The 22,372-nt window shown below is 41.9% G+C and overlaps 1 protein-coding gene across 1 annotated transcript; it reads right to left on the reverse strand.

Annotated features, from left to right (window-relative positions):
- Nucleotides 1-5,958: 5,958 nt before the first annotated feature.
- On the reverse strand, nucleotides 5,959-14,984 carry LOC136610460 (olfactory receptor 1468-like). The gene is made up of 2 exons (XM_066589688.1): nucleotides 14,635-14,984; nucleotides 5,959-6,994 (listed from the first exon to the last, which is right to left on the reverse strand). The coding sequence occupies exons 1-2, from the start codon at nucleotides 14,982-14,984 to the stop codon at nucleotides 5,959-5,961; spliced, it is 1,386 nt and encodes a 461-aa protein (XP_066445785.1).
- Nucleotides 14,985-22,372: the final 7,388 nt, after the last annotated feature.

Genomic DNA, 22,372 nt, shown 5'->3' on the forward strand with positions numbered 1-22,372 from the left:
ACTATGTTGTGTGTGTCATGTCCTCTGTCTGATCCACCCGTCCACTGGTGTTGGACGCCTGGTTCCTGTTCCTATATGTCTACCCGTACGTAGGGGGTCAATCTGTGTCCTGTCACCTTTGTTCATTGGTAGGTGAACTTTAGGGCCCTATATTTCTGTTCTGCCCAATCCGTATCCTTCCCCTAGTCTGTTGGTAGGCGGATGTTAGGGCTTTATTCCGTGTATCAGCCTTCCAGGGATAGCAGGCCTGAGATTCCAGCATTGGTCACCTTTATCTAGGCAATCCCCCGCCTATTAGGTAGGGACCTGAGTTCCAGTTCTGTCCTGGCATCCGTGCGGACATAATAAATGACTAGCTTAACCGTTTGCTGCAGCCCCCTGTGCGGTATGCACCTGAGCTATTTCCCTGGCTGGCATCTGCATCAGGCTCGCATTGATAAGTCCTGTGCACGCTATGTCAGTAGGGAGGGTTGATAAACATAATTTTTTTCATTTTTAACAAGTGTGCAAGTTCTGTGTTCATCCATCCTGGTCTCTTGACATGCTTCCCTTTCTTCCTTTGAGAATCTCATTTTACAATATTTCCCAACCTTCTTGGACATTTCTGTCCTTAAGAACATCCAGCCATTGGATTCTTCCCACCCTCTTTCTGAGTTCATTAAAATCTGCCTTTCTGAAATCCAACCTTGAGGTCTGAGTCTTCTCGGGTTTTCCTCCCCTTTTTATTAAAAATTCAAGGATAGCATGCTCACTGCCTCCTAAGGTGCCAGACACCCTTACTTCCTCAACCCTTCCCTCCCTGTTGGTAAGAATTAGGTCCAAGGTAGCAGATCCCTTTGTTTTCTCTTCTACTCTTTGGAAGGTAAAGTTATCAGCAAGAGCAGATAAGAATTTGTTGGATCCATTACTTTTACCTGAGAGATTCCCAACAAATGTTTGGATCAGTAAAATCTCCCATGATCACTATGTCATGTTTTTTTGAGAGCTTGGCCATCTGATGTAGAAAGAGGTCATCAATATATTTTGCTTGTCCTACAATAGTATCCTTTCTGTTGTTCTCTCCTTGTATTCTTACCCAAACAGTTTCTACAGAACTCCCAGCTCTGAAGCTTGAATCTCTGTGGAGATGAATGTTGTCCTAACATACAACACAACACCTCCTCCCCTTTTTTAGGTCTGTTTCTTATAAATAAGTTGTATCCTTCAAGCCTTGTGTTCCGATCATGTGTATCATTTCACCAAGTTTTTGTGATGCCGATGACACCATATTTCTCTTCCTGTGTTAGGAGCTCTAATTCTCCTTGTTTGTTTCCCATGCTCTGGGCATTTGTGTAAAAACATTTTAGTTTGTGATCAGGGGCTCTTGTTTCCCTACTTTCCTTGTGAATTTTTTACCTTTGTTCTTTCTTTCCACTTCTAATAGCAAGGTTCCTAAATGTATCAATTAGCTGTATATTTTTACCTGGCCTTCCACTTCTGTTTCATGTTGCTCTAGTTTAAAGCTCTCCTAATGAGTGAAGCAAGCACATTGCACACAGTGCGATGCGTTTTCCAGCCCCATTGAAAACCATAGGCGAGGCGTTCCGAGGAATGCCCTAAGATAGGAAAACCACTCATATATATTACCACATTCTAAAGAATGGGGTTCATATTTGTGTGTCTCGCATCGCACAAATCTCGCTTGATTTTCACAGCATTGTGAAAGTAGACATGCTGTGAAATTCAGCCCTTTGCAATACAAGAGTTAAATTCCAAAGCTGATCCACAATTTAAAACACAGCAAAATCTGCAGCATTTAGGTGCGGACTTAGCCACTGCAGATTACTAGTGGAATTGGTGCGGGCATTCCATTGTGGAATGTGCACAGTGTGAAAGTACCCTAAAAAGATTGTATTTGCATCATCACATTCAAAGACCAATAACATTTTTATTTTACTGTAAATGCAGGTGGGTGGCTGGAAGCAATCTCCGGTCCTCTCCACCTCCGTTCACTGAGAGATCAATGCTCCTCTACTTTCACGTAATTATCAGGATGACTGTCGAGGCTTAAGTGCCCAACAATCTTTCCATGTAAAAAGAGCCTTACATAGAACTTGTCTGATGATATGAAGTTGGCTAGAAGATCTCAAAAAGCTACACATGATGTCAAGTTCTAAAAAGATAGTCAATTGAATCTACCTCTTCCGAAATAGTTACAAAGCCATTATAAGACTCTGGAACCATAATGAAAGCCAATGAACACAAATGAAGAAAACTTGAAACAGTGGTGAACCTTCTCTAGTAGTGCCCAGTCTACCAAAAATTTCACAAAGAAAGCATCAACGAATCACCCAGGAGATCAGAAAAGAACTCAAAAGAACATCTAAAGAACTGTAGATCTCACTTGCCTCAGTTAAGATTAATGTACACAATTCTTCAAAAAGAACAGTTTCAGACAATTGTATGCGCACACTCCAGCACAACATATTTGTGCAATGTACAACTTTGATTTTAGAGCATGTTTCTGCATGTCGCAGCACAGTACTTTTTTGCACATGGAGGTCCTGTTCACATGCATGCACAAAAACACCCGTCCTGACTTTAAAGGCTATTTAGCCTAATGAGGTCCAGATATGTTCTTTTCCCCTCAGTTTGGTGGTGTTTACACATCCCCTAGCATTTTGTATGCATTTTTGCACACCTTCCATAGATTTTTTTAGGGGCCTTGGTGTGCAAATATGCAGGAAAAAAGAGCAGGTAGTGTTTTTTTTGTGTGAAGACGAACCAACATGTGCAAATACATCTGTCTGCAGCTGCTCTAAGAAAAACATTGAGCAAAAAATGGCATTCATGGGAGAGTTACAAGGTACAAACCACTGATGACCAAAGATAACAAACATGTCTTGTCTTGCATTTGCCAAAAGCCATAGAGATGATCCCCAAGACTTTTTAGAAGAAATTCTGTGGACTGATGAGTCAAAGGTGGAACCTTTTGGAAGGCTTGAGTTTGTTTCATCTGGCAAAAAAATAACACTACATTCTACAATAAAACATCATACCCACAGCCAGACATGGTGGTGGTCATGTGATAGTCGGAGGTAGGAACTGGGTGACTTGTCATCATTGATGGATCCATTAAATCTAATCTCTAGCAAAAAATCCTGAAGAAGAATGTCCGACCATCAGTTCTGAAATGAAAGCTCAAGCGCAGTCGCGTTGTGCCTCAGGACAATGATCCGAATTAGCAAGCAAGCCTACCTGTGAATGGCTCATAAGATCCGAAATGAAGCTTTTGGAGCAGTTTAGTTAAAGTAGTGTCTTGAATCCCATTGAGATGCTGTGATAAGACCATAAGTGAGTTGCTCGTGCTCGAAAACATCCAATGTAGCCAAATTAATATAACTTGCGCAACAGTGTCTCAAGGTTCCTCAATGGGAATGTAAAAGAATTATCACAAGTTACTGCAAACTTGTGACTGCAGTTGTTGCTGTCAACGGTGGCACAACCAGTTATTAGGATTGGGGGGTAGTTACTTTTTCACATGGGTTTTTGAATAAATGAGTGTTAAGGTTGTGCATCTGAGACCTGCGGTTCTACAGGCTTTCTTATACACACCTTCACAGGTAGGGGTTAATTGAGCTTGCTTGGTGTTGTATTCTTCAGCAGCCAATCCCCCTGGTATGCAGCAAATAAATACCAGTAAAAAACCCTTGGGAGAGACTGTTGGTCATTTTAGTGCCATATGTATCACTGTTTATCCCACTCAGAGCATGCTTGTCTGTAGTGTCTTTCTCTCGTCCCCTGAAGACGGTCTGGACACCTGCTGTCCCTCCCCTCCTGACAGTTTCTGGGGTGCATGCATTGTGTAGTGTGTGGTACGGTGACCACACAGGTACAGGCTACCTGCAGGTTTCTCCCTATCCCTGGGAAGGTGTAGCCCCCAGACGTCTGATATCTTATGTGTTTGTCAGATGGGTGATGCCTGACACTGTTCCCTATGTCAGCACTGTGGCTTACTCTCCCTATTCCCCTGGAGTGAGGACACTTGGACTGCTGTGGCTTGCCATTGGTATGCATGTGAGCTCTGGGTGGGGTCCGTGTTGTATGCACTACCTGTTGGTGTGAACAGTGACTTGTGTTGTATGTCTGTGCAAGTGGCCAGACATGAGGTGTGTACAGTCATGTACTATGTGGTATATGTTATACTGTATGTTGGTGTGAACAGCGACGTATGTTAGGTATGTGCAGAGTGCCAGACATGTGCTTTATGTGCAGTCATGTTCTGTGTACAGTATGTATGTCTGAACAGTGTTGCATCCTGTGTGTTTAGTGCATCTCTCCAGCTCCCTGATTAGGGATAACCAGGTCACTAGAAGAAGACAGTGGGGCCGCCTTTATCGAAGCGATGACTTCGCTTTTAGCCAAGGGTGCCCCTCTTTCCCTGATCAGTTAGAGACAGTTGTCCATTCTTCCTTCTGGGGAGATGCAATTGGTCCATGCAAGTACTATATGTGTGTGTCTGCGGTTTTAAATGCACACGTTTGCGTCCGTTCTGAGAGTGGCGCTTTTGTACGCCAAGTGGACGCAGCAATGAGATTATGAATATATCGATCTTAAATAACTGTAGTGACCATTTAAAGGCCACATTTTGTGTTTTCTCATGCTGTCTTCATATCTTAAATTAAAATTAGTTAATCATTCGAAACATTTAAAAGTTACAAATTCGTAAGAATAAAAGAAATTGGAAGAGGGGTAAATACTTTATCACAGCACTGTATGTAATGCAGTGTACTATGTGTGCCTGTGACAGGCAGGCAAAAAGGCTTCAATTCTCTGTAGAACAGAGGCATCCAACTGCCACAGTAACCCATCAGCACCCTGCAATGGCATTGTGCACCAGTGATGAGTAACAGATGGAGTACCTTCCCACTTGAAGGAACTAGATGCTTTTGACTGTGTCTTCTAAGGTGTTAAATAGCATGACTACTGCCAGCTTTAGACTGGGCTGTCACAAAAAGGTTATAGTCTATTCCAAGACCTCTTAGTGACTGCCATATTGCTGCAGAACCATTGCAAACTTGCCCTGGGCTAAAGTAGTAAGCATTGAGGAGGTTCCACGGTAGTAGTTTAGCCTGCTGAGAAGAGCAGTGACCAAGAGATCTGACGGTGCGGTAACTAACCAGGACTTCGCCATGGACCTTGCACTGGATTGCTGTACATGATTGAGATTATTGGAGTGACAATCTCATGAGTAGAGGCAGCTCTGGATATTGAAGGTGACTGCGGGCAACTTCATGTCTACAAACTGTATCATAAGCAGGCACAAGCCAGTCGCCCTGGACTAAGTTAATGACTTACCCAGCCACCATGTTAAGCTCTGCAACTGCTTGCTGTGAATATCTACTGTACTGCCAATTCCAAGAGACTGTTTCTGCTACAAGTGGCATCTGCCTGGTGTAGTACTTTGAGAACGACTTTTTCATTACTACTAAAACTCATCAAGTACTGTAATTCAATACTATGTGTAATCACCAAGCTCTGTCCCAATATTGTGTGCAACTTCCAAGAATGTGGATTTTGGGTGTACCCTATATATTTTTACATGGTACCCAGCTTGAGGTACACAAACTCAGGAAAACTTAGCTTGACAAGAAGTTTGCTTGAAATTAGGCAACTGGTGTAGAAGTTACAGTCTGTCAAACAAGGTTCAATCGTGGTGGTTACATACAGTACTGAGGCACAGAGCTTGGATGTTATACATAGTGTTCAGGCACACAGCTTGGTGGGTATAAGTGGCAAAAGACCAGTCTCTAAGTACCCTTCTCAATGTAACTTCAACAGGTGATTGCCAATAGTAACTGGAACAGTTTCTTGGCACAGTGTCACTCACGTTAGCCATTCACAGGTCCACTATACACAGTGATCTGTACACACACAGACTCACACAGCTACTTCTGCCTTGTGAATGATGCCTAATTGTTAACTGGAAGAATAAAGGGCAAGATGGGGTTTTTCTTTATGGGGTGAGGCAGAAAGACCAACAGCCCAGTTTAAATTAAATCCTACAAACAAATTATTGAAAAGTTTCTTAAGAGCCTGCTTAATATCTGTGTTGCTCAGACTGTATATCATAGGGTTAAGAAGCGGAGTTACAACAGTGTAGAACAATGATAGTAATGTCTTTGCATTTTGCTGACGTGGAAATACATATGTGGTAATAAGTGACCCATAATATAGAGACACCACAGACAAATGGGCACTACAGGTGGAGAAGGTCTTCTTTCTCCCGGTCACAGATGGAATCTTCAGTATGGTGAAGATAATGTAGGCATAAGAAACTATAATAACAATAACTGGGCAGATAGCAAGAAAAAGAACTAAAAACACAGTCTCCAGTTTCAATATAAAAGTGTCTGAACAGGAAAGCTCCAGTAAAGGCTCCAAGTCACAGAAGAAATGGTCAATGACGTTCGGTCCACAAAAATCAAAATGGCTCACTGTTAAAAAAAGCATCAACACTGTAGCAAAAATCACCAACCAGCACAATAGAACGGCTTTTATACAAAATGTGAGGTCCATGATTGAGGTGTAATGTAGAGGGTTACAGATGGCCTGATACCGGTCATAGGACATCACCGTCAGGAGAAGACATTCCAATGCCTCAGCGGCTGAAAAGAAGTAATATTGAGTCAAACAGCCAATAAAAGATATAAAACTTCCTTTATGTAACACAATGTGGAGCAGGTTGGGTACAATGGTGGTGGTGAGTAAGAGATCAGTAAAAGAGAGCTGTGTGAGGAAGAAGTACATGGGAGAGTCGAGCGATCTGCTGTAGGACACCACCAGGATGATGAGGAGGTTTCCACATACCGTCACACAGTAAATTATCAGCAACAGGAGAAAAAAACAAACATTGAAACTTTCTAAATTTGGAATTCCCAAGAGCAAAATCTCCGTCACTTTAGTATAATTGTGATGTTGCATATCCAAGAAGAATTTCCAAAATTGTTGTAAACTGCAAGAAAGAAATTAGAGTTAAATATAATGGAGGCTGAACGTTCAAATGTATCCCTCCTTTAATCCCACATTATTAGATCCTCCTTTCTGCCATTTTTAGGAGAATTTGTTCAGTTAACTCACAATGATTCTAAAAAACATTCTCCTTTCACTAACAGAGATCATATAGAGATGGTCTGACCAGCACTTTCTGCATTGTGAAGAAAGAGACTCTCTTGAAAATGAGTTGACTTAACACACACACGGCATATAATATACATTTTTTAAGAAATTCAAAATCTGATTGGTCCCTGCGCTGAGCCAATGACAGGCAGCAGTCACTCACCCATTCATGAATTCATGAATGGGTGTGTGAGTGAGAGCTGCCTCTGATTGGTCAGGCTGTGACCAATTAGAGGCAGCTCATTCAGCAGGCGGGGATTTTAAAGCCCCGGCTGCTGAATACTATAGAGAAGCAGTTCAGGAGAACTGCCGGCGACCGCAGCAGAAAGGTGAGTATTTTTTTTTTTTTTTTTTTTTTTTACACATTTCTGGATGAATTGCAGGGAAGGGCTTATATATTTAAGCCCTTCCCAACAATTCATCCCGCGCTCGCCGGCAGCCCATTGCTTTCAATGGAGCCGGCTGTATTGCCGGCTCCATTGAATTTAATGGGCAAACATCGTTCTTCTCTGCCACAGCTGTTACAGCTGTGGCAGAGAAGAATGATTTGTCCACTATATGTTCTCAATGGGGTCGGCGCTGCTGCCGCCGGCCCCATTGAGCGCATATAGAGAAGAGAACAGGAATCGCAGATCGCAGATAGGTGCGATCTGTGATTTCTGTTCTCTAATTTATCAGACGAGCGCATAAAAAGCGCTCATGTGTCCGATACCATGGTTTTAAAAAAAATCGCCGGACGCATGCGCATGCGCAAATCGCGTGCAAAAACGCCCGTCTGACTAGGCCCTAAAACTGCTTTGAAAAAAATTGCATCTTCTTTGCTCTATTCCAAGATCTATAACACTTTTAATTTTCCACCAATGGAGCTATGTGAGGTATTAATTTGGGATGGATTTTGTAGTTTCCATTGGTACCATTTTGGGGTTACTGTGAGTTTTTGATCGTCTTTCATGTCATCTTTTTGTAAAACAGATGGTTGAAAAACAACTTTTTTACTAACTGTATTCTTTGGTTCAATATGAATATTGAAATACGAAATTCCTATTTTTTTTATTTTTTTTATTACTTTGGCACAATAAAAGCTCTTTTTATAATAATAAAAATAGAATTTACTGTAAAAACATGGTGACCTAGACTAAGGCACTTTAGTGACCACCATAAAAACCCATAAAGCTGGTCTTCAATAGGTAATTAAAATATAATATTGGAAAAATCTCATGAATGAAAAGTTGTATTTTCCCAGAATACAATACAAGTACTTCGTAAGAAACCATGCTAAATATATAATGGCATAAAGCCTGGAAAAATTGATGTGCATATCTGATGTTTTGACATTTGTGAAAAATGTACGTGGGTCCACTGTGTTTGTTTATTTTTTTGAAATTCCTAAAAATTAGAGATGAGCGAGCATACTCGTCCGAGCTTGATGCTCGTTCGAGTATTAGGGTGCTCAAGATGCTCGTTACTCGAGATGAGCACCATGCGGTGCTCGTCTCGATTAAACGAGCGCTGACCATTGAATTCAATGGAGCCGGCAATACTGCTGGCTCCATTGAAAGCAATGGGCTGCCGGCTAGCGCGGGATGAATTTTCGGGAAGGGCTTAAAAATATAAGCCCTTACCTGAAATTCATCCAGAAATGTGTAAAAAGTAAAAAAAAATATATACTCACCTTGTCCCGGCAGAACGATGTTAGCCCATTGAATTCAATGAAGCCGGCAATACAGCCGGCTCCATTGAAAGCAATGGGCTGCCGGCGAGCGCGGGATGAATTTTCGGGAAGGGCTTAAAAATATAAGCCCTTACCTGAAAATCATACTAAAATGTGTAAAAAGTAAAAAAAATATATACTCACCTTGTCCCGGCAGAACGATGTTAGCCCATTGAATTCAATGGAGCCGGCAATACAGCCGGCTCCATTGAAAGCAATGGGCTGCCGGCGAGCGCGGGATGAATTTTCGGGAAGGGCTTAAAAATATAAACCCTTACCTGAAAATCATCCTAAAATGTGTAAAAAGTAAAAAAAAAATATACTCACCTTGTCCCGGCAGAACGATGTTAGCCCATTGAATTCAATGGAGCCGGCAATACAGCCGGCTCCATTGAAAGCAATGGGCTGCCGGCGAGCGCAGGATGAATTTTCGGGAAGGGCTTAAAAATATAAGCCCTTACCTGAAAATCATCCTAAAATGTGTAAAAAGTAAAAAAAAAATATACTCACCTTGTCCCGGCAGAACGATGTTAGCCCATTGAATTCAATGGAGCCGGCAATACAGCCGGCTCCATTGAAAGTAATGGGCTGCCGGTGAGTGCGGGATGAATTTTTGGGAAGGGCTTAAATATATAAGCCCTTCCCTGCAATTCATCCAGAAATGTGTAAAAATAAAAAAAATATATATGCTCACCTGGTCCCGGCAGACGGAGTTCAGCCGCGGCCAGCTGGTAGTTCTCCTGAACTGCTCTCTGTAGTATTCAGCAGCCGGGGATTTAAAATCCCCGCCTGCTGAATGAGCTGCCTCTAATTGGTCACAGCCTGACTAATCAGAGGCAGCTCTCACTCACACCCATTCATGAATTCATGAATGGGTGAGTGACTGCTGCCTGTCATTGGCTCAGCGCAGGGACCAGCGCTGTATTGCCGGCTTCATTGAATTCAATGGGCTAACATCGTTCTTCTCTGCCACAGCTGTTACAGCTGTGGCAGAGGAGAACGATCGTTATGCTGACAGTGCGGGCGGGGGGGTCTCACTCTTGCCACTATTGTGGCTTAATAGTGAGACCTCGGAGCCCGAAATGCAGCCCTGCATGTTGCTCCTCGCCTGCCCTATCCATTTCTGTGTTTTTTACATGACTTTGGTGAATTGCTAAGATTTTCACAAATGAAAACCTTAGCGGAGCACCAGTCATATACAAAAATGCTCGAGTCGCCCATTGACTTCAATGGGGTTCGTTACTCGAAACGAACTCTCGAGCATCACTGAAAGTTCGACTCGAGTAACGGGCACTCGAGCATTTTGGTGCTCGCTCATCCCTACTGAAAATGTATTTTGAGTTAAAGGACATGTGTTTTTCCAATTATTCGTATACTCCTTATTTTCAGATTTTTGTACTAATTTTGACATGTTAATTAACTCTTTAAGGACATGGCCTATTTTGGACATAAGGACGCGATGATTTGGGGGTGGGGGGGATTGTTATCCACTTTTCAAAAGCCATAACTTCTTTATCTTTCTATCGGCATGGCCGTGTGAAAGCATGTTTTTTGTATGCAAACTGTAGTTTTTATTGATGCCATTTTTGTTTACGTAGATTATATTGTAAAACTTGTATTATTTTTTTATGATAGCAGGGAGACAAAACACAACATTTCTTCCATTGTTTTTTGGATGTTTTTTTATAGCGTTAATCATGCAGCATAAATTCATTTTTTCTGTGGGTCAGTACAATAACAACAAGACCAAAATTCTTTTTTTTTTTCTTTTTTTCCCTTTTTCGCATTAAAACACCTTTTTTGGAAATCATTTTGTTTTCTAAATTGCTACATTCAAAGTTCTATAACTTTTTTATTTTTTCATAGATGAAGCTCTGTGAGGGCTTGTTTTTTGTGTGACAAGCTGTGGTTTTTATGGGTACCATTTTGAGATACATACGTCTTTTTTTATTTTAATTTTGCCTCATATTTTTAGGTGTTTTTTCATGCTGTTTGCGGTGCAGGATAAAAAGTGGCAACTGGACACCAGACAATGATGTCCCAGCCTGGCATGACCTGTGATCGCTATTGTCAGTGATAATGCATATTGAACACATTCCCTTCTTTGTATAAAAAGAAAATTTAAAAAACACATATCTGGTATCCTCATATTCGTAACGAGATGTACAATAAATTGAACACATTATTTATCCCACATAGCAAACACTATGAAAAAAAACTGAGCCAAAATGCTTATTTAGTTCATTTTGCCTATCATAAAAATGCAGTAAAAGTTATCAAAAAGCTATCTGTACCCCGCTATAGTACCAATGAAACCTATAGCTCCTCATGCAAAAAAAAACAAGTCCTCACAAAGCTTTTCTCATGGAAAAATTTTTTTTATGACACTTTCAATGTAAAAATTTTAGAAGAAAATAAAAGGTTTTTATTGTGTAAAAGTGAAAAACCTAAAAAAGCAAATAATAATTTTGATATTATTGTAATTGTACCGACCCTCAGAAAAAATGTATTATGTCATTTGTGCTGTATTAGTAAAGCAGCTTCATGCACGAATGTGAACCTCATTCTTTTTAATGGGATCATACACGTGAGCAATGTTTCCAGCATCATGGGAAAAACTCGTGTCACATCCTGTATTTGGTGTGCTCCTGCATCGCATTGCCCACTGTCTTCAATAGGGTAAGCGACAGCATCGTAACACCGTGGCTGCTACTTCAGCCAAGTGATGCGAGGCGGTTTTGCTACAAGCATCCACTACAAAATCACATGTTGTCGAACGCGATATCCCACTAGCCTGTGTGAAATTTGCCTAACGTTGTAAAAAAAATGGCAGAATTGTTGTGCTTTTGCACATTATATTTACCCAATTAAAATTACAGCCTGCCGCACAAAAAACGAGCCCTCCCACGGCCGCGTTGGCAGAACAGTAAGGGTGGCGTTTGAAAAGTGAAGATAAAAATACCCCAAAAACTGTTGTGTCCTTATGGCCAAAAATGGCTGTGTCACTAAGGGGTTAAAAATACTACATTTTAGTGTAATGTAAGGTTATATAAAATACTATGTATACAAAACCAGGATTTTTGTATATTTTTAAATGCTGAAGTTATAATTAATAGAAACTCTTAGAAGCGGATGATGATGACACTGATAAAAATATTACATTTCCTCAATTAATGAATGAATGAATTTAAAAAATAAAAGGTACGGTGTATCATAATATAGTGGAATGGAAAGTATTATAAAATATGATATATATTCACTATTCTCCTATTCATGAGCCCGAAAACATAAATCCAATCTACTTACAGCACAACCTCTACTTCCCCTCCTAGTCTGTGATCTGCTGGAGAGTCGTGTGGCTGCAGGTAATCTTGGAGGACGATCATTGGCCATAAGACACAATGTTAGAACTCAGCCGCTTTTATAGAGCAGCCAGGCAGGATTCATCTCCTCTGGGAGATTCCTCTCTGCGGAGAACCTTATTAACTGTTATAGAACTTAGAGGTAATATTTATTTCTTGTGCTGTAAATCTGAAGATTTCCTTTAACTTCGACAAGAAGATCATTTATGTTTCAAGGGTGGGAATTTCTACAGATGTATTTTTTCTCATCTGGACTGGCATGGCACACTACATTTATATCACAGGGCGTCTACACTATTGGCATGGCCTGGTCTCTTAACAATATTCTCCGATATGGCCGTAGGTGTCTAAACTCATCGATGCGTGTGGAGCAAAGGCTAAGCCTGTCTGGTCCAATCCCACACAAGATCACCAGTAGCACCTATTGCTGAAAAGTAACTGATGGTTATAATAGAAAGTTGTCAGATCACAAACTTTCAATTTAGACGCCTAAAGTACCTGGTGCCAAACTTAACATATATTTTTTAGACCGTCCATTGGACCCAATGGCCCTCCGAGGTTCCCCGGCCACTATAACCTAACTTTTATTACTATTATTAAATTACTCCCAGTAAAGGCTACATTTACAAACATAGCTACTGTACCTATCGATTTCTATCATAATTGTCTAAGTAACTACTACATTCATTCATGAGCACTACTGCTGATTGGTCTCTTGACTATGGCATGTACAGAGTTAAACAGCGGGGATCAAATTTGTCCAGTACCTGCTATTTAAGCAGGTGCCAGGCTGTCATCCGACAGCCAGCCACCTGCTCCCACTGGCATGGGAGACCCATGCCAGGCTTCTGAAGCAGCACCGTAAGGCCCCTTAACGACTGCCAGAAAAAGCCATATGGACAGTCGTTAAGAGGTTAAGCATATGTTGATGTGGTCAATTGAGCTCTGTGGATAGAAGGCAATCTTCTCCTTGTCACCCGCTCTAATATGAAACAGATTATATGCGCCTCTGAAGTCCAGTTTAGTAAAGACTTACCTTCAGGGGAGGATTGGGTACTTAAAGTGGCCCTAGAAGAAAAACTAAAAGTGTCCCCATTCGGAACCTGGGTAAATATTAGGCTGGGTACTAAGTAAATGCTAATCAAGGACACATTGGAAAAACGAGCCCATAGAGCATGGGTTTTCATTGGGGAGAAGTAAAATGCAACTGTTGGTGTGGATTTTTATGCAGTTTTTTTTGTCTTGGATCTGACGCAGATTTCACTCATTCAATTGAATTGTTGAAGTCGGCTGCGGATCTGCTGTAACTTTTGGAGGACTTGTATATAAACCATCTTTCAAGATTCCCTTTAACTTATTCAGATATATTTTACCTCTAAGGGACAGACAGGAGCTATGTGTGACCACAGGGTGGAGTAGTAAATGGAAGCAGATTAATAGGACAGTCATAGGGTCTATGGGGTGGCAGAGTCTCTGCTTGGGCTTGCTGAAGATGTCAGCATAGCTGGCATACTGAGCAGGTAATAATAATAATCTTTATTTATAAAGTGCCAACATATTTCGCAGCAATTACAAAACAGGGGGAACAGAAACAAAACCACAGTAAAATCTAATCAATTGATGGAAACAGTAGGAGTAAGGAGCTCAAACGAGCTTACATACTACAAATAATGGAGTGCTACAAAAGGTAAAAGGCTGGAAATTCTACCAGGTTGAACAGAATTGAGGGATACTAGTTTTGCTATGGAGCACATTCATAACTCTTCTCCCCAAAGACTAAAGAACTGAGATAAGTGGAATGACCATCACTTTCTCTATTGAGTATGAAACACACTGTGACCACCACAAAAATTAGAAAGGGCGACTGGCAGAAAAAACAATAGAAGAGTGGAATGACCATCACTCTCTCTGAAAAACGTAGAATGAGGTGAAAAGAAGGCCCCGCCTGCTGGGACAGACCAGATGGACAGCTAGCACTGAGATGCGACATGGGGGACACAAGAAACCTCCAGTCATACACATAAATCATACATACCATGCACACAGTTTCAAACACACGGTGGCATATAAAAGCTGCACATTTCTAAATTAGCATATTACACTTATGGGAAAATATATTACTTTAAATTAGGCATGAGCAGGTGAAGCAAACAATGCGCGCTATATTAAACATCACTTATATATTACACATTACTTAAACATTATAATGTTGCATAACTTTATAAACCTTTTCAATGTGAAAAGCAAAAGCATGTGTTGAACTATGAAAATGGGGTAACTTTAGAGTCTTTTGAAAAATAGGGGCTTAACGGGGGTCAGGAACAAATGTCTCTTATGTATTTTATGGAAATTGGAATCTGTTGGCAGGTAGTAACAGTCTGCTGAATAGGAACCTTCCCTCACTGACTTCCCTCACTGTCAGAGTCAGAAACTGATATGACAGACGGAGACCGGTCATTCACCAGCACCTCCATCACAGAACTTTCCGACAGGCTGCGTCGCAGACTTGGGTCACTTTCCTCCTCTCTATCTGATATTACCGCACTGGCGGTGGAAGTGGAGGCTTGAATGGAGCTCCCACTAGAGGGTGAAGTGTCCACAACTGTAATGGGAGATGTAGCGGGTCTCCTCAGTGGTGGTTGCAATGATGTGCTGGGCCCGGCCTGACGCTTCCCAGTGAAATGGAAGGCAAAGTCGGAGTCTCCAAACTCTAGAACAAAGGCACGTAGGAGTTCTGTAATATAGTCCCTCATGACAGAGTTCTGGTGGTGGATCAATATTCACGGTGGGTATTCCACCTGGTTGGTCACATTACTTCTTCTAAAAGTGTAGATAGGGTGTGGGGGCTCTGTGGCATCCCCGGTGGCCACATCAGATCACTGATCAGTAGTAGCAAGATACATGGAACTGGCGGAAAGACAGATTAGTTGGGGATCCTCCTCCCAGTATAATGGATGCCTCCTGAGGGACAGTCCAGCTGTAGTCTTGAAGATAGGGCATAGTCTCAGGTGCATGCGCACTGTATCCATCTTGCTCACATGGGGGTTTGTGAGAGTTTGGCCTAAGGAGTCTGCAGCGGCAGATAACTCCTCCCCTTTTGGGTTGTCTTTAATTACAGGTAAAGTCCTTTTGATGGGGTAGTCCTCCCCACTACTTTGCACCTGGCCAGGGTGCGGTCTTTTTGGCGCCAACGATCTGGCGGGAAGGTTTTGGCAGGAGTGAGTTGGAGAGAGGAGAGCGTTAGAGTTTGGGCGCCATTTTGAGCAGTCCTAGGAGGAACGTGGAGTACAAACATTTGTAAGCTATTTGAACATTTCTTTTTTCTGGGTAGTACATCTGCATTACTGCAGGCATGACTGTGTGGCACAGAAGATTCAATCCTGCTCTTAGTGATGCCAAGAAGAAGTAGGCTGCTGCAGTAGACCGTAGGGTGACCCCAGACACATGGAATACATTGAGGAGCTGGGAGGGCAAGATGCTGGCTTGTCACAGCAGCACTTACCATGCTCCCTCCCAGAAGGACACACGCCGACAGGGCCGGACACCCTCAGCATGGGGATGCCCAATCAATGGGAGAACAGGCGCTGAGATTGTCACGGGTGATAACACAGTTCCGATACCCACCAGCTTGAACATCGGTGGGGAGATAATTGAACCACAGACAATGATAGAATACCTCAGGACCAAGGGAACGGTCAGGGCCTGGAACAACTTAACTTTACATAACGTCAGCAGTACACAAGGCACTGATTTGAAAAGTGCAGGAACTAGATAAACTAGAGTACCTCCACACGGCAGACCCAGACTTCAGGATGCCGGTGTGTAACTAAATAAAGATGTGTACCTCCACTCAGCAGGACCCAGACATCCGGACGCTGGAGTGTGAACTATGAAAGTAGAGTACCTCCACCTGGCAGTCCCAGACTACAGGATGCTCGGGTGTGAAACAATTATTAATGAGTACTTCTGCACTAGGCCTTGGAAGAATGCACTCACTTACTGCTCACTCTCTCTCTCTCTTGGGGGCTTCACTCTCTCTTCATCATGGGAGCCCGCACTTGGTGGAACCTCTCCTTCTCTTCCATCTTCACTACATGCGGGTTGAAGGTACCCCTATTCAGCTCTGGACTTTCTCTCCTTGGTGGTACTTTAGATGGAGCCCATAACGATGACTCTCTCTTCCCACTCTCAATCACTCACATTTATATCCTCACTCATACCACGTGACAGGACATAAATTGATACATTTTCAGACAGTCAACACTTTGCAGACATTAGCCACTTATTTGCTGCAGCTGTGCAATACACATAACAGAATGCCCATACAGTTTTGCACAGAACATCTACATAAGACATACATTTATGACATTTGTGACATTTATGAAATTTGTTATACTGGACATTTCCAGCAAAACATTTGCAACCTTGCATTTATCAGTCTTTTTAAGCCCACATGACACAGAACCAGTAGTCTGCTGAATGGCCTCACCACTCCATGCACTCTTCACCTCCTGTGACAGCTTCTCCAGACAAATGGATAGGCTACTTTGGCCCAAAATTCAGACCAGTAGACACCAAGACTCTACCTGCAATCCAGTCAGGGACTTTTCCTTAGCTCCTGATAATTGGCAACCAGGTGCTCACTGATCTACACCCTTGCACCTCTAGAAATAGTCTCTCTGCTTGCTGGCAACAGCCACCTGCTGTCGACATCGGTCGCTTGCAGCAACCATGACAGTCCATTGTAGCTCACTGGCAACAGCACTCTGTTCCACTTTTCCTCCCAAGGAATAGCATCTTGGATCTTTGGTAACAAAATCCTCTTGCAGGGACACCTCCTGGCATGTCCTCATAGCCATGCGGTCTTTTTCCAACCACACCAAGGCTTTCTCACTATCCATTTCTATTTTAGCAATTCATTCTTGCTGCTGCACCAATCATAAATGGCTGCATAATCAAGTGGAATAATGTATCAAGTAGGGTACCACAAGGCTCTGTCCTAGGCCCAGTGTTGTTCAACATTTTTATAAATGATCCAGAGGAGGGAATTGATGGGAAACTGTTCAAGTTTGCCGACGACACAAAGCTAGGAGGGATAGCTAACACTAGGGTAGAGAGAGACAGTATTCAAAAATATCTAGAAAAGCTTGAACAGTGGGCGTCGACTAACAGAATGATATTCAACAAGAAGAAATCCAACGTCCTACATCTGGACAAGAAAAATGAAAAAAGGACATACAGAATGGGAGGAATTGGGGTAAGCAGCAGCACATGTGAAAAAGACTTGGGTATACTAATAGATCATAGACTGAACATGAGTCAACAATGTGATGCAGCAGCCAAAAATGCAAACACAATTCTGAGATGTATTAATAAGCATAGAGTCTAGATTATGTGAGGTAATTATTCCCCTCTACTCTTCCTTAGTCAGACCTCATCTGGAATACTGTGTCCAGTTCTGGGCACCCCACTTTAAAAAAGGCATAGACAAACTGGAGCAAGTTCAGAGAAGAATTACCAAGATGGGGAATGGTCTGCAAATCATGTCCTGTGAGGAAAGGTTAAATGATCTGGGAATGTTTAGTCCGGTGGAGCCAAGCACACCTCTCCCCTAGGGGTTCTTGGTCCCCCTGAAGAACAGAGAGCAACGTCCCCTATCAGCCCTTCTCCTTTTCTTGGCTCCTCCTCAAATGAAGAAGATGTGAGGTCACCTCCAGAGGTTGAAAACAGTTTGAATGCCTGACCAGAGGGGAACCAGTCTGTCATTTCTTTAGTAATTGGCCTGGGGCATGGGGAGATCTTTTCTTCCCTTGTTGTTTTCTTGTCTGTAAAGTCTTTTTTCCTTTTTCCTATCCACCATTTCCCATTCTCCTCACCAATTCCACCTTCTGGGTGGGAGGACAAAGAGGTGACTCCCTCCTCTCTCTCTAGTCTCCTGACCTCCTAATCCAACTCACTACCCTTTACCAGCCTAGGACCCTTATCCTGAGGGACCTCCACCAAGTCGGGCACCACGTTGGCCTGGCAATGCAGACAGTGGCTGTAGGGGTGTCCGAAGACACAATACAGATGATAGCGAATGTGCCCACAGGATGCAGCTATATATCCTGTGCCCTGAAGCTCATGTCTAGCAACAGCTCAACTACTTTTGATCTTTTTGGACATGTGTCGTGCTGCCACAAAGCGCTATCATGATGCCGCAAAGCGCTATGATGAGGGCTAATTTCTATTATTATTATTTGTGGCTAGCAATTAATTGTAATTTATTTTGTTTGGACGCCCGTGCCCTTGAGCACAATTTGTGAGCGGTGAGGTGTGGTATAATACACAGAGACAGATATTTTGCTTAAATTGTAACCACAATATTATTTAATAAGACAGTGAGATGAGGTAGTTTTCTTTATCACAATCAGTGCATAATAACTGATACACAAATTGCAACAATGTAAACACCTGTGTCTAACTCATCCGTGTACTAGGGGATTACTCTAGATTTCTTCTCTCTATCTTTCTTGGTATTTATATCTCTTTATTTCTTTATCTCCCTCTCTTCAGATTTACATCTGTTTTATTTTATGTTTTTTATTCGCTGCTTCTACTTCTCAGCTGCTCATGATTTCTCAGATTTCTGTCTTGTTTCTCTCTTTCTCTCTTCTATCTCCTGCCTGGCACTTTCTTTTCTCCTGTCAGGCAGATTTCTTTCCTGGCGCTCTCTCTCTCTCTGCCTGGTGCTCCTCTCTTTTTTCACTACCCTTTACTCTCTTTATTTATTTCTTAAACTTATTCTTCCATCTACTCTCTGGCACTTGCTTTGCCTGGTGTGTCTCACTCTCTGGCTCCTGCGACCATTGTCCAGCTATTTATCTTCTCTGTCACCTGACAAGTTTGTCTGCAGCCAATGACAGCCTATCTGGTTGCTAGGCTACCTGCATCCCTTGTGTAAACTGACTCAGATTAAACCTTTTGGCTGGTTATTATATTACCAGTTCCCATAACTAAACAGTGCGATGTAGTGCCTATTTCCAGGCCACTACATCTCCCCGTTGTTTGAGAACAGCCGTCCTCTGCATTTTTTTCCCTTCTTCTTTGAGGTCGGAGCAGGTGGATGGCTGGAGAATATGACAAAATGTCTGGGAAATTAAAGTTGACTTTTTATTTAGCAAGGGATTTGAAGAGGCACCCTACCACCTACTTCAAAAGAGCTATGGGGCCCTTACATGTATTTTCTCCACAGTCATAAAATAATGCATTTTTGAAGTTTCATATACAACAAGATTATGCATAACAACATTTGTCATATTTAGATATTCTTGATACGATCCACCTAGTGGCACAAAACTTTGGTTATGCAGTCATGCAAATCAAACATTACAATTTTTATTCTTGATTAATCTTCATTAGAGTCTTTGTCCTTCTGGTTGTAGTTGGGACAACAAACCTAACTAAGATCCAGGCAGTCCTTCTAAGAACCCTGGTAGAAAGCCTCACTACCACTAACTAAGGGTATCGTTCCAGGCACAACTTGGGGGGCACAGTCCATAACAAGTTGCTTGTGCCAGCTGTAACAAGTCATGAGAAGCTGGATGTGGGAGATAGTCTTTGGGAAAACAGGAACTATAGACTGAGGTTAACATTCTTCAGGGTACTAAAAGTTGAATGTTACTATTAACCTATTAAGTCTTCTATTGAGTTTTAAACACATGACCAAATTAACTAACTAATTACAAAGGTAAAGTTACTCCTTTGGGAACATCTGGGGATGTTGACAGTCTCATTTTCAGAGTCTTCACTGGAACTTTGTGCATCTGGAAATCTACACGTTGTTGGTACTGAAGTTTCATTCACATTGGGTGATATTGCCAAGAAGTAATCCAATGGGCTTGGTCCAACCAAAGTCATTGCAGGAGTTAAGTACCATGTTTGAGAATTTTTTATGTCAAATTCACCAAGGTTTCTTGTACTTTCTGTTCTTTTTTTTGTCTTCTTCTAATGTATCTTCGGGCGTAGGGTCCAGTAAACAAAGTTTTAGCCTGTTTCGGTGAACAATTTGTGGGACTCTTCCATCTTGAGCAATTTGGTACAGGTCTTTTTCTGGAAAGGGCATTCCTATTATAGTGTAAGCCATTGCTTCCCATCTGTCGTCTACCTTTCCTGTTTGATGCTCTTTCTTTAGCCAGACTCTTGTTCCTTTTATGGACCTGCCTCATGCGAGTGTTTACATTTTTTTGTGTTGTTTAGTTAGCTTTGTTGTTTCTTCTTTTAGCACATGTTTGAAACTCTGAACACCACGTCTCTATATCTCTTCTCATTCCTACCCAATAGAATCTTCTCTGTGTGGTATTCTCTGTTTTGTTCACTCTAAAGTGCCCAGATTTGTCATAGTATACTGTTAGTACTAGATGTGCATCTCTTTCACGGAATGAGTATTTGCTGTATCTTCGAATAGGTAATAGGATCTATAGTTCCTCTGTACAATTGACCTCTCTTTACAAAGAGTCTTTTTCTTTACTGCCACAATCGGCAAAACTCTGAATCTGTTTTCCCGTTTCTCACTCTGACAGGTACTGTACCATGGATCAAGAACAGACTGAGTTCTCCTAAGGTGTGACTTTCAGTTTGAAGACCAATCCACTGTTTTTCTTCCACAGGTTTAGCTTCATTAGTATCAGCAGTTTGGATGACGTTCTGTTGTACATTGTAGCAACCAAAGTCAGGCAACTCTATCTCCTCCCATTGATCTTCTTCTGTGGAGTAATCTACTGATTTTGGTTGTCTGGATAGTGCATCAGTGTCGGCATTACTCTTTTCAGCTCTATGTTTGATAGTAAATTGAAGTTGGCTAGCTATGAAGTCCATCTCTGCTCAAAAGCTCCAAATTTTGCTGTCTTTAAATGTACAGGGGGTTGTTTTCTGTGTAAGCTACGAATGTGGATGCAATCAAGTAATCTTTGAAAATCTCCATCACATCACAGACGAGAGCGAGGAGTTCCAATTTAAATGAGCTGTAGCTCTGGTCATTTCTTTCTGCTACTTTCAGAGTATGGCTTGCAAATGCTATTACTCTCTGTTTATCACCTTGGACTTGACTTAATACTGCACCCAATCTTTGCTTACTTGCATTAGTGTATACTCGAAAGGGTTTGTTGTAATCTTGATATCCCATTACAGGAGGGGATATTACATTATTTTTCAGGATTTCGAAAGCTTCTTGTTGTCTTTTCTCCCATGTGATGTAGATGGCTTTCCTGCAGTTTTGTTTTGATGTTCCCGGATCAGTTCGTGCAATGGTTTAGCAATTCTGGCGAAATTGGGTATAAATCTCCGGTAGTATCCTGCGAATCCTAAGAAACTCCTCACTTGTTTGACAGTTTTGGGTATTGGCCATTATTGTACTGCTGCAATCTTCTCTGGATCAGGTCTATTTCATTCTGCACTCACAACGTGTCCCAAGTATCATACTTGCTTTTTTAACAGATGACATTTGGATGGTTTCACCTTCAGGTGATGGCTAACTAGTATCTTGAACACTTGAGCCAGGTGTTTCTGATGGTTGTCGTAAGTATTGGAGTATATAAAGATATCATCCAGATATAGCTGCACCGTTTCAAAATTCTTATGCCCAAAGCATCTTTCCATGAGTCTTTGACAATTGCCAGGAGTATTATATAGGCCGAAGGGTATAGAATTGAACTTGAATAGCCCCATTAAGTTGGAAAATCTGTTTTCTCTTTGTCTTTTGGAGCCATGGGTACTTGCCAGTATCTACTACTCAAATCTAGGGTGGCGAAGAAAGATTCCAAAGCAGTGAGGGATTCTTTGATTTGGAGCAAAGGATAGCCATCCTTATGCGTGATATTGCTCAATTTTCTATAATCCATACAAAATGAATACCTCCATCTTTTTTCTTCACCAGTACCAGTGGGGCTGCCCATGGGCTATGGCTCTCCTGTATCACCTTGGTGTCTTTCATTTCTCATTAGTTTCTTTACAGGTTGATACATGGCTGGTGCTATGGGTCGGTATTTTTCTCTAATTGGTGGATGTGATCCTGTTGGGATGTAGTGACAGACACTTTCAATTCAGCCAGAGTCTAATGGGTTTTTACTGAAGGCTTGGTGAAATTTATGAGCCACTCTGACTA

The sequence above is a fragment of the Eleutherodactylus coqui genome, chromosome 2 (genome assembly GCF_035609145.1).
Source record: "Eleutherodactylus coqui strain aEleCoq1 chromosome 2, aEleCoq1.hap1, whole genome shotgun sequence".
In the NCBI taxonomy this organism is placed as follows: Eukaryota; Metazoa; Chordata; class Amphibia; order Anura; family Eleutherodactylidae; genus Eleutherodactylus; species Eleutherodactylus coqui.

Coding starts and splice junctions, on each gene's coding strand:
- LOC136610460 (XM_066589688.1), bottom strand. CDS start 14,984: ATGAGGGACTATATTACAGAACTCCTACGTGCCTTTGTTCTAGAGTTT. Junction 6,995..14,634: donor TCTGACAGTGAGGGAAGTCA/GTGAGGGAAGGT, acceptor TCTTTCTTGCAG/TTTACAACAATTTTGGAAAT.